Here is a 13512-nt window from a genome sequence, read left to right on the forward strand (position 1 = left end):
GGGTGTGATTGTGAAAACAGCCTCTGAATGTCGATTTTGAGCACTGTTCATTTACAGTATATTCCTGTAGGCTATTTTTGTTTTCTACGGTATATTACTGTTTTAATGGAAAATGGTAGGATACTGTCTGAATTACGGCTTTTTTTACAGCAAGGGTTAACAGTGTAGTACTGAGACAGCTCTCATTAGAGTTACAAATGATTTGCTCTTATCATCCGATCGTTGTTGTATCTCTCTATTGGTGTTACTCGATCTTAGTGCTGCATTTGATACCACTGACCACAACATTATTTTAATTAGACTAAAACGTTTTGCTGGCATTAGTGGAATTGCATTGGCATGGTTTAAATCATACATTTCTGACCGTTATCAGTTTGTAGCAGTAAATGAAGAGATGTCATATCGATCACAAGTTCAGTATGGCGTACCACAAGGCTCAGTACTAGGACCGCTGCTGTTCACTCTGTACATGCTACCCTTAGGAGATATCATTAGGAAGCATGGCATTAGTTTTCACTGTTATGCTGATGATACTCAGCTCTATATTTCTTCACGTCCTGACAAAACTTACCAATTCACAAAATTAACGGAATGCATAGCTGATATAAAAAAACTGTATGACTAGTAATTTCCTACTACTTAATTCAGAAAAAACAGAGATTCTAATTATTGGACAAAAAACTTAATCACGTAATAACCTTAGAATACTGTCTAACACTTGATGGCTTCTCTGTCAAGTCTTCGTCGTCGGTTAGGAACCTGGGTGTGCTCTTTGATACCAATCTTTCATTTGAAAGTCACGTTTCTAGTGTCTGTAAAACCAAATTCTTCAATCTTAAAAACAAATCTAAATTATGACACATACTTTCAATGACAAATGCAGAGCAGTTAGTTCATGTGTTCATGACATCAAGGCTATTGTAATGCTCTTATGGGTGGTTGCCCTGCACGCTTAATAAACAAACTACAGCTGGTCCAAAACGCAGCAGCTAGAGTTCTTACCAGAACCAGGAAGTATGACCATATTAGCCCGGTTCTGTCAACACTGCATTGGCTCCCTATTAAACACTGTATACATTTTAACATTTTCCTGATTACTTACAGAGTACTAAATGGTTTTGTAACAAACTTGGCTTGCAACTTTAGTAAACCAGTAGTCACTTAAAAGTTCAGGGAACAATGAATAAGGGAAAAACTGTATCAATGCTTGAAAGCAGACAAAGATAGGCATAAGCAGGTTAACCAACAAAGTATATTGATAACTCAATAGTGAAATCAGAAAAACTGCTTTGAAACAATCTATATTGTTAAAAGCGCTATATAAATGAATGTGACTTGACCTGACTTGACTTGACTGAAACACATCAGGTTGATTTAACCTACTACACTGTAAAAACCCAACAAGTTAAGATAACTAATTACATTTGAGGACACCGATTACCTTAATTCTCTTGAATTATTTCAGTTGAGTTCACTAAAAGAAGATATACATTGCAGGCAATAAATTAAGTGATTAATTAAGTGATTATTGAGCATTAGTGATGAACACCTGCTGTTAACTTCACTGAAGGAAAGAAAAACACAGAACTACAACTGACTTCAGCCACAGCCTTAGATGAAATCAACAGAAGATAAAGGAAGACATTCAATCTCTCAAGATCACTTCAATTGTTACTAACCAGATTGAGTTTATTTCTGCCATGCTTCTACAGAAATTTTTGTTGAGAATTAACAATTAAATTAATTGTTGAGGTTTAGATGTTAATGTTTTATTGGTAAAAATACAATGCCACCATTACGGAGATCAGTGTTTGCTTTAATTGGGCTGTTGACCCGTCACTTTCTATGGTAGATTTTCTCTGGAACAATATATATAATGTTGTAAAGCAGTCAAATCAAGAGATGTTAACTTTTTTTTTATTATAAAATAATCATTGTGACCTGGCCTGAATGCATGTAAAGTCACTGATCAATGTCATTGCCATTTGAGGGTTTTATGTTACCAACCCTGTGAAACTATATCATGAGTATTAAGTTTTGCACCAATCGTTCATAGTGTGCAATTTTAAAACTATGGAGTGAATAAAATATTAATCTCAACAATGGTGTCAATAAACAAAATGTTTCAATGTGCAATGCATGCTGGGTATCAGAAATCCCAGCATGCACTGCAGTATGGATAATTATTGTCACTACTGTTCAGGATTGTATGATAAGTGTTGATGTGTAAGTATATTTTCAGAAGTTGCAAAACGGTTGCTCGTTGCCGCTGTTATCAATTCTCTCTGATTTTTATTTGCAGTGTAATACTGTAGACGACACATATTTACCTTGGGTTTATCATCTGCGTGATTTTCAGTTGGTTGTCCTGAACCATTAGGACTGGGTTGATGATTTTCAGTTGGTTGTCCTGAACCATTGGGACTGGGTTGATTCAGGTTATTCACCTGTATCTTCAGGCAGGAAGTTAGCCAGGACAACATCTTTATTTGGATCTGTAAATATTTCACTGGAGAAAAAAGTAAATTCGGTGACACTTTCTATGAAGCCTGTATTTATCAGAAACATGAAGGACAGCGCATTTTTCAAACTCATGACGAAGTATTTTTTGGCGCATGCGCATAAAACAAAAATTTAATATGTTTTGTGCATGGTTAAATGTTATTTCGGCCTTTTCATTTCTATTCAAGTTAAAGTTGTTCTAACTCATTGTGTTGTTAGACTAAGTTCACAGAAATTGACTCATTCACCGACCCACATAACAACATTGTGACAGCCCAGATCCGGCTCACATCTGGCACATGTGGAATGATTATCTGGTCAACATGCAGTGTGGACTGCGGTGGTGGCCCTTGGGTGGACCACAAGCAGGCATCACATGATCTCATTTCACTATAGCGTTTCTTTGCTGCTGCAAATGTGTTTGACAAAAAAAAAAAAACATCCAACAGCCATTACGTGAGCTTATAATTATAAGGTTCTATCTCCACTTTTGGTCAAATTGAGTTTTTGACATAATCTGATCAATTAGGTGTTTATTAATGCCTGTGTGGTGTTATTTTTGTACAAAACTATTTTGTTAGTAGTTATTAATAAAATAAAAAGGTTCCATCTCTCCATTGCCAGCTGGGATGTAAAAACTTTGATGCTCAATACAGAGCCGATCCTGACCTCCCTGGGGCCCTAAGCAAAATTCTGTTTAGGGGCCCTCATACCTGACCCGTGAGCCATGAACCATTTGCCATTGCCACACAGTCACACCTGACACCCCAGTGTTCCCACTACAATCCCTCCTTTAACTAGTTGTAGTGAAAATGTAATTCCTGATATCAGAAGACATTGTTACAAGTAAAAAGTTCATTCTTAATATCAAGAATTCACATTTTAAATAGTACAAATTTAATTATTGATATCAAAAATGCATAATTATCCTGTGAATGAATAAAAGCTAAAATGGCACCATAGCATGTCACTGTGTTTTAAATTATAAAAGTAATTCTTGATACTCTTGATTCTTGATGGTTATTATTTACTGAGGGATGTGCATCCATATTGACCAGAATCTCCAGCCAATCAACATTTTAAATTCAATGGAGCCTATCAATAGTCAATGTCAATACATTGCTTTCCATATTGCATTAGGGCAGAGTTGTAACTAAACCTTGACTGAGCGACTAGATAATCATCGTTTTGTTTTAAAACTATAATGAGGAGTGCCATCACGCCCATATTGTACTGGTCCTGACTCACAACAGATGTTTCTGCTGGAAAGTGCGCGTTTCATTTCATGCACGTGCATATGATATGATCGCATGTTAACGCGCGACGCGGTTATCTTTTCCGAGCTGCAGTTTATAAACAAACACCGTTGTCCTTTGTCGTTTATTAAACATAATAAATCAACTCACATCAACTTAACTTTAGCCTACTGTTCTTTGCTGACATCAAACTTTGAGAGGAGAGTCACAAGTCTGCCTGATAACTGTTCCTGCAATGAACTCTTATGGTGTTTTTTTCTCTCTCTTTTCGTGACCAGAAGGATAGTTCCGCTTCATTTTCTCATCGATATTGTAAACATTGATTGACGCGCTTTGACACGAGGGGGAGGCGGGGCCTTGAGTAATTTGCGGGGCCCTACGCACTTTGCGTAGTGTGCGTATAGGGCTGATCGGCTCTGGCTCAATATCTCAGAACTACCCTAAACGGAGATAGAACCTTATAATTCTAAGCTCACGAATTTAGTTGGGCTCTCAACTCTTATTATATCTTTTTGTGTTTTTTTTAATTTTTTTAATTTTATTTATTTTTTTGTAGCTCAGATAAGATTAAATTCTGTTTTTCTTTTTTTTTTTTTTTTTGGGCCAGATTATCGTTCCACATGTGCTAGAAGTGGGGCGACACAATGCTGCTATCTGGATTGCATACCAGTTTCTTTCATACATGTACAGAAGTTCTTGTTGAAAATTAAGAGTTTTAGATGATTTTTCTTTAATAATACAGTGTGTGGTCACCATTATGGTGGTCAGTGTTTGCTTTAGTTGGGCTCTTGACCCTTGACTTTATAACATCAGTTTTTCTCTTGCTGCTGTAACTGTTTATAAAATACATTTGTTATGGCAAGAAAAAGCCAAGAGGAATCTGATCAGGTGTTTTTGGCTTTTGGGAGGATGCCATGTCTGACCTGCTGATCTAATACAGTGTCTATTATTTTTGTATTTATTGATCATGGTAGCTCTGTGATTCTACATCATTCATCCAGCAATCTTTCAGTAATCAGTTATTTTAGAGAACATTAAAATCATAGAGACTATAAGACATTTTGAGTTCCATCATCAATCAGACACACACAGAGATCAACTATCAGCATGTCAATCTTAACAATGGTGACAATCAAAAGTTTTGTGTAATGCATGCTGGATGACAGCATAGTAAAAAACTGAATAAATGATGCAGCTGGATGGTCTTTTTATTGTCGCCATTTTTGAGATTCATGTGCCGAATTTTGATGTCTGTATCTAACTGATGTTGTAACAGTATTTTTTCTTGTGTTTAAAACATCCGTCATAATGATTGTTGCTGGAATTTTGCTGTTGTTTCTAAGTGGTGGTAAACTAAATTATTTTTAGGTTTTAATTTCAAGAGACCAAACTAAATGAAACACTGACATTCAAACCAAATATTTTCAATAAAACATCAAGATCCAAACCTCTGTTAATTCTCAACAAGAACTTCAGTAGACGTATAACAGAAATAAAGTAAATCTGGTTAGTGATAAGTGTAATTATGTGTACTGGATGAAGGTCAGTTGAAGTTGTTGTCTCTTTTATTCTGTTCTTGTTGTTCCTTAGATTCCTCCTTAGATTTGTTGATTCCTCCAGAATCTTTCCTTCAGTGATTCTGCTTAACAGCAGGTGTTCATCACTAATGCTCAACAATCACTTCAGCAGTCCTCAACTCTGGACCGTGAGATCCACTTTCCTGAAGAGTTTAACTCAGGGGTGCCCAATCCTGCTCCTGCCGATCGACTGTCCTGCAGTTCATCTCCAACCCTAATCAAATGTGTTTCCTCTGCTGAGACCTTGTTAGATTTAATGTCTTCTTTTATCTTCAGTTGATTTCATCTAAGACTGTGGTTGAAGTCAGTTGTAGTTCTTGTGTTTCTCTTTCCTTCAGTAATTCTGCTTGTTAACAGCAGGTGTTCATCCCTAATGCTGAATCATCTCTTGATTAATCACTTAAAGGGATACTTCAGGATTTAGCATTAAGCTTTGTATTAGAAGAAAACCTGTAGTATTTTCGAATTACCGTGCTTTCCACCCTCATATCCCCCTGAGACGAGAGATTTATGTATTTTTTGTCTGGAAAAAATCCTCCGATGACGCAAAAATCGTCATTTTGCGTCATTGGAGGATTTTTTGGCCAGAGGCTAAAGACTACAGCCAGTAGTAGGGGCTGTCCCGCATGTTTTCAACCCGCCCATAGAGGGTGAGATCTCACTCACAGAATGTACACATAGTGTCAGACATCTTTTTTTGGAAGCTAAGCTAGCACTTGTTCTGTGGAGAAAGCGGAGTAGTAGGAAAAAGCTGAGTAGTAGGGGTTACCATCCTCTTTTCCCCGGAAATGTCCGGCCATCGAGATCGTCCAAAATGTCTGGGATTCAGCTTTTGCTTTCTGCAGTCGACATTCATTGTTTACATGCACACCTTTTGTTTCAATTTAACTGAATTCATTCCGACTGGTGAATCTGAATGTAGTGTTTACATGAACGCTAAACAAGTGATCGGTTGATGTGCGTTTTAACATTGCTAAGAAAATTCCCGCTCCTCCGTGAGAGATAGCCCACGAGACCGGTGCGTCTCACAGGTGTCGCTCATCAGTAATCACGCCACCGGCCTCTCATCGTTCCCCCGCGCCCCTCAGCCTCGTCCTGCTCGCCACAGTAAACATAATGAATGGCGACTGTAGAACGCAAAAGCCGAATCCCGGACATTTTGGGCGATCTCGAAATCCCGGGCAAACTCGTCACGGAGACTCACTAGTAGCCTAGCCTTGTTGTTTTAAACTGCGCTCTCTTACCGGTAGGCGTGGCTTGGGAGTGGCCTCGTAGGGCAGCGAAGCAAGTGCATTCTGGGAGTTGTCTTTCATCCACATAAGCAAAAAATACATTTTCTGGCTTTTCTCAGTCTAGAAAGCTCCAAATTCAAAACTAATTTCACATTTCTTTTACATAAATGACCCATTTAAATACACATTCATCCTCCAGAGGTGAAGTATCCCTTTGATTATCTTAACTTTAACACTTTTAACACTCTGTAGATTGGGACTACATGTTTTCTGAGCAGTGTTGATTTAACACGGATTTAGCTGTGTACCTGTAACTTTGTAGTAATCACGAATACCTTGATTAGCTTGTTTAGGTGTGTATGATTAGGGTTGGAGCTAAACTCTGCAGGAGTGTATCTCGTGGTCCAGAGTTGAGGACCCCTGACTTACATATTCACTTGATTATCTCAATGCTCAATGTTACTTTTACTCTTTATAGTGTGGACACTACATGATACTCATGTGGGGTTGAAAAGGTTTAAGGTGCAATATAAAACGACACACCCACGGAATGTATTTGAACAGTAATAAACTGTACATTAGAAAAACAGTAATATATTGGCAATACTGTTGCCAGTGGTTTACCGTCAAAAACAATACAAAAATAGTTATGTACTGTGAAAACCTAAGTCTAAATTTAGTTATTTCACTCAGATATTGAATGTACTTACACTTATTGTATGTGACAATAAAACAAACACAATTATGTATGTGAACTCAATAAAATTTGAGTAAATGTTGATATGAAACATTATTTTATGTTTTGCAGACTTTGCACATAGATCTGTTAGTGTTTAATGTTCTGTTGGAATTTAAAAGGTTTCCGTTGAGTTTTTTGTTCTGAAGAGTAGAGCCTGTGCTTCAGTCCAATAGAAGAAGGATTTTACTGTAAAAAAAACAGTAAGGCCTTGTAAGGTCTAACAGTGTGCTGAATGAATAAACCGCTTGAAAAGAAAAGGTTGAATACATTTTTTTTGGACTCATTTAATGATTTGCTGCTACCTCCTGGCGGTTTTAGTATCATATTAAAATGTATAATTTTATCATCATATTTCTGTATAGAAAAATGTATATTTAAAAAAATTTTTTTTTTTGATTTTGATTTTGATTTGTAAATGTGGATCTCTCGGGTGAACTTGAGGAGTGCCGGTCTGGCCTTGGTCTCTGTCTCAACCCCTCAAATCTTGGTTTGGAAACACTGGTCTTGGTCTTGACTTGACGCCTTTAAGGTGGTCTTGACTACATCACTAGCTGTCCCAGTCAGAGTCTTGTGCTTCCTTTTAAACAATATAAAGTTTAATGTCAAATGATAAATGTTTAATCAGTGTTATACAACGGGTGAAAAATTAAGAAATGAAATGTGTTAGATCCAGTCGTCACTAGACCTGACATATCAGATTTGGGTCTGATAGCCTAATCAAAGCAGTCCACACCTTGTCATGTTAACTCTCCTACAAAAGATGTGCAGACAGACAAAGAACAGAAAGCAGATTAAAAAATGGAAAAAAAGAACTGAACAGATTTTATTCAATTATCTTGAATTTCTGTCTTTATCTGACCAGCATAAATTCTACAACTGTTTTTTTACAATAACAAAAAGGAAAATGAATGAGTCACAACTGTGAAGTTGAGATTACAATATAGCACTCAATATGCATAGGCAGGGACGGACTGGGGCTAAAAAACAGCCCTGGACTTTCTCCCAAATAGGCCCATCATCCGGCCATTCGCCTCTAGCCGTGTGCGACAGACACTAGCCAGGATGTCCTGATACTATACCACAATACTGTAGCCTATCAGACAAGGTATTCACAGCAAGTAACATCTCAAAACCAATGATGATAATTGGGGTTGTGTTTATTAATGAAGCCTCAGCCTTCAAATAAAAACAAAAAATGTACAATGCCATAAAATACAAATAATGAAATGTCACTGGCTACAGAAGCCCCAAATTACACAAAATTGTAATTATAAAACATACAGTTACTATATACCAGGGGTCTCCAACCTTTTTGTGTGCGAGGGCTACATCAAGGGATAAAATAATCTAGAAGGATTTTTTTATGTGTTATACTCCAATATTTATTATACATAACATGGTGAAGCTTTTTTTACTTTTCACCATATGGGAAATACTAAAATATCTTGATATTCTGGTTCAGACTTAAACGTTTTAAAAAAAATCCTGAAAAATCTTGAAAATATTTATTGATTTTTTTGTTGATTTTCTATAAACCTATTGTATGTGTTATCAAAAACAGTAGCCCAAACATTTAGTATAAATATAAATGAAAAAAATAAATAAATAAACTGCCATAACTTCTAAACAAAACATTAGCATTACATTTAATACATTTATACATGACTATATAAATATAACAATATTTTTAATATGAATACAGGCACATTTCTGCCAAAAAAGTTTGTTTTACTAAAGTTAATTCATAAGTTTTGGTGTGAAATGTCTTCTAGCTGGTTTGTTCTCGGAACAATGTTTCGCCTGTTTGTTTGTTTTTTTGCGTCAATATGTTGAGAATATCAGCGCTGTTTAATCTGGCTTTTAACAAGCTTAAATCACATAGTCATTTGTGGGTTTATAATAGAGATAGAGAATTCTGCGCTGAATTGAAATGCTTCTCAGTGGATCGCGCAGCTCTGTGTAATAATTTTCGCTTGATCGAGATCAGGCCGCACAGCTGCTTTGTCCGCGATCGCTGTTTTTTGGGCCGAGCTGATAATGCTCTGCGCTGCTCAGATCAAACAAGTTTTGTTCCGCTTTTTGAGCGTTTGCCATTTGATGTTTCTCATACGCAATGCAAATGACAGCGTATAATCAAAGAGAGTTGGGTAATTTTGTAGAGGCAAAAGTTCAAATTGAAACGTTTAGTTGAAAAGGTCGCAAAATTATACCATTTATTCGAAGTCTGGAACCCCGACGGCAAGTTGGGGCTGTTTATAGAATGTGTTTAGCGGGCAACTCACAGGCACCACGTTGGAGAGCCACTGCTATTCAAATATAATGTAGCCTAAGCAAATTTAAAAGTGCAGCCTTATAAAACTAACTTTCTGTCAGTGGCTATAGGCCGACTCTTCTTCCTCAGTTGTTGTTTTTTACACGTAGCATACGTAGGCTGTTCATATTGCTTTATTAGACTTTTTTCAAAAAATTTTGTGCCTACGGCCCTTGGTTGGACGGCCGTTCTGGACTTTTCCAGAACGCACAGATTGTCAGTCCGTCCCTGTGCATAGGCCTACATATAAATAAGTAAACAAAAAGTAACAAAATAAAATGAAAAGTAATGAGTAAAAGAACATTGAATATTGTAAGAAATTAGTACATAAGGAAAGATAATGTATATAAAAAGAAAGAAACAACATGAATAAAGATTGTGACTGCCATCCAGTTGTCAGGCCAAAGGTGTTTATTGCTGAAAATGCAGGAAAAACAATTAGTATTAATTTAACACTGAATCCTGTTGCACAAATGCCGAGTACAAACACAATGTCATCCTTAAACATCGTGTGCTTGTGAAAATTGACATAACTATCTGTATCCTTTAGGCTTACATCGGTCTATACCCTTAAACTTTGTTCGCAAGCTGACAACGTAATGCCACTGCAGGGACACGCCGTGCTCCTCATACGCTCAATATGTTGGTCGACTGCTAAGCTCAAATGTGATTTGATTAAAGAGTTCGACAGGACAGTCTCAAAATACATGCTCACCAACCCAAGCCATTCACATATATATGACGATCTGCAAGTGCAGATAGGACAATCAATCTGTAGAAACACCCAGAAATGCTTTGTTTGTGTATTTGTAACTGTCAATCATGTTAATGCAAATTTGGGGGGGGGGGGGGGGGGGGATTCAGGAACATTACACCCGCCAGAATGCGCAACTCAAATGAACAGTTTGCTTTAGTATATTTGATATGTGAAGATTTAAGTTCTTAACTACTCTCTGGACAAGCACATTCTTCCGACTCTCCTGACGAGTTTGCGGATACACAGTCAGTCAACTCATCTGCCAATCTGCCCTCACACTTATAATAAGTGTAATGTGCAAGTGCAATGCAGCGGCAGGAGTGTGTTTTGCTAGTTTCAGCCCGACGCAGTCCTGTACCACGTTGTTTAAATAGCAAATGCATTTGTGCCCTTCAGTTTGCCCATGGGCTGCTGGTCTGAGAATGAGGTGTGTTCAGGCACATTGCTGGAGCGTTGCCATTTTGAGAAAACTGAAATAGACTGAGCCATTGACCAACTGAAACCCGCTCTAAAGTTAATGGCGCAGTATTTTTTTGTTATTTAAAGAGCGCATTAGTAATGCGCACCTATAGGCGGGTCCTCAACGCGCATACACTTGGTCCTGTAGATGGTCTGCTTGCTCTTTAACCTCGGGCTCGAGCAGATCCGTTTGCTCTCTGGAGAAGCAGTCTCCGCTTATTAAATTAGGTCATATAAATAGCAATCCGCAATAAATACATTTATTGCATGTAAAGCCCAAAACACACCCAGTAAGAGAATAGGGACAACCCTTTTACACCATGCGTTGGGCGCGCCCACCATTTTTCCCGTCGTTAAACTAGCAAAAGTGGATTCGGACACACCCTAAGTGCACTTGCACTATGCGCTTTAGACCATGCGCTTAGATCCTTAAAATAGGGCCCATTTAGCCAAACGAGGCAATATCTGCAGATTGGATTATTACAAGTGACTCTCCTTCATACGCAAACCTGAAAATTGTTCATGCATGGATATGCACACTCATGGATGCTTCTGTTCACTCCTCACACTGACTAACATCAGTCCCACTGGAGCTTCTGCTATGATTGTCAACTGTCTGTCAAGTCTGTTCGAAGCCTGTCAATGTGTACTGCACCATGAGTGCGCTGTGACTTAGTCAAACATAAAATAAATAATATAATTAAAAATTTAATTAAATACAATTAGTAAAATTGTAATATATAACAGTTATATATTAAAGTGATAAAATTGATCATATTAAGGAAATAAAGACAAACCTGAGTACTGTTTTCTGTGTGTGTCTTCTGTCCACCCCAGAGGTCCAAATAGGAAGTGAAAGCTCTCTGCTGGTATTTATATGGATACTATGACAGACATCCCAAGTCTCCCGGAAGTTCCGGGAGTCTCCCGCATATTGATAGCGGCTCCCTGATGCCTGCAAATGAGTTAAAATCTCCCAGAATCTAGAGCGAGCGAGCAAGAGCGCGCATGGGAGACAGAGACTGTGTTCCAAACCGTGTAGAGTGCGCACAGCAGAGAGGGAGAGGGAGCGAGAGACCTTGTGTGTGTGCTAGTGTGCGTGTGTGCCTCATGAAGCGCATGTAAGATAGAGAGCATCTGATTGGCCTGATTGTCAGTGTGGGCGGGCTTTTATCTCTTCTCCCGAACCAAATTAATCAGTTCAGTGTATCTAGGATACCTCCCTGAAATGCAGGTTGGGATGTCTGCTATGAAGTCACATGGCACAGGATTTCTTTGAAATCACATGACAAAGCAGAAAGAGAAAGTGTGCAGAAAGAGAAAATCCAGGGCTGTTGCTGCTGTCAGGGGCGTCACTAGGCCCTTTTTAGGGGGGCTTCTGCCCAGCCCCCCTAAAAAATATTTGATTAATACATTTTTGATCGCTTCAGTCCCCTTTTTAACAAAAAACTCATTTGAAACGGCGGCAAGCTGCGTCAAGTTTCGGCTCCTCCCCTTATCTGAGTCTGCTTGGATTTAGCGCATTTTTCAATCTGCAGGGGCGCCGAGCAGAGCGAACATCAGAGAGTACAAGGTGTGTCGTGACTCGTGAGTGCATTTATTGATAGATTGCTATGATATTACATCTGCATCGGTGCAGTTCTTTGTCATAAATGCATTGCAGTTTACATAATGTAATGTTACTGGAGCATTGGGAGCAACACAGGACGGTTCGGTTTCTCATCCAATACCAATACGTTTCGCTGCGTTCACCTTCAGCCCTTATCACAGTGTGATAGTTGTTTTTTCTTCCAACAAAAATGAAGCGATTAACACCCATGAAAACATACTTTAGAAAACGATCATGATTTATTTTAATTTACTTTTTAAAATTTAAAACATATGAAGACATTATGCAGCCATGCACAGAAATGGTTAAAGACACACATCATTGTCTAGATGGCCCAGAGAGAGAAACATCATGTGGAGTTATTTTGTTTTGTATTAATAAATATAGTTTTGTATTAAGTAATAATGAATCAGGAGGAGTGTATCATGATACATTAGAGTAAGAGTAGAGTAAAGGGATTTGTGATTTTCTTTTAAGTACTTGATTTATAGAAGTGGCAAATTGATAATTCATGTTGTTATTTTTAATAAATAGAAATAAATATAGAACAGATTAATCATATTGCCAATAGACAATTACATTAATACAAGTTTTGTCTATATTCTTAATGAATATTAGCTGGTTAGTTAAATGATTTGAAATTTTAAAAAAATTCACGGGGTGACTTGATGAATAACCAACCGTATTGTTGATTATAAAGTCTAAAAAGCTTAAAAAATAAAATAATTTATATTTCATTGTAGATGGATATACGAATTTTTTTCTTGTCGTGTGGCAAGAGCAAGATACAAACAAAGGAAAAAGAGTGTGATGCTGATGAGGTGAGAAAAAAAAACACCTGCCCACACATGGTTTTAAAGCTATTGTTATCCAATTTTTTTGGCCTTCAAAACATCTTAAAATGCACATATGTAGATCAGAGAAATCTACATTTTCTCGGGGGAGCATGCCCCCTGAACCCACCCTAAATACCTCACATTCGGTACCTCAGTGATTATAAAACCCTGCCATATGCGTGTTACTGGATGAATGAATGAAACTAGTTAATAATGAGCATTAGACCATAAACT

General features: G+C 37.6%; 1 protein-coding gene across 2 annotated transcripts in view; it reads right to left on the reverse strand.

Annotated features, from left to right (window-relative positions):
- The window catches only part of LOC309499784 (L-asparaginase 1-like), a 56872-nt gene that overhangs the window by 28877 nt on the left and 14483 nt on the right, over positions 1-13512 (reverse strand). The window contains exons 6-7 of one of the 2 annotated variants that reach the window (XM_082171255.1): positions 11631-12164; positions 2331-2509 (exon numbers count right to left, since the gene is read on the reverse strand). In XM_082171255.1, the coding sequence (XP_082027381.1) occupies positions 2331-2483 (153 nt within the window). In that variant the 5' untranslated portion in view covers positions 2484-2509; positions 11631-12164. Of the gene's footprint in view, positions 1-2330; positions 2510-11630; positions 12990-13512 lie in introns of those variants that run through there. The other variant, XM_082171256.1, reaches the window with a different exon arrangement.

The sequence above is a fragment of the Leuciscus leuciscus genome (genome assembly GCF_965113295.1).
Source record: "Leuciscus leuciscus genome assembly, chromosome: 1".
Classification (NCBI taxonomy): Eukaryota; Metazoa; Chordata; class Actinopteri; order Cypriniformes; family Leuciscidae; genus Leuciscus; species Leuciscus leuciscus.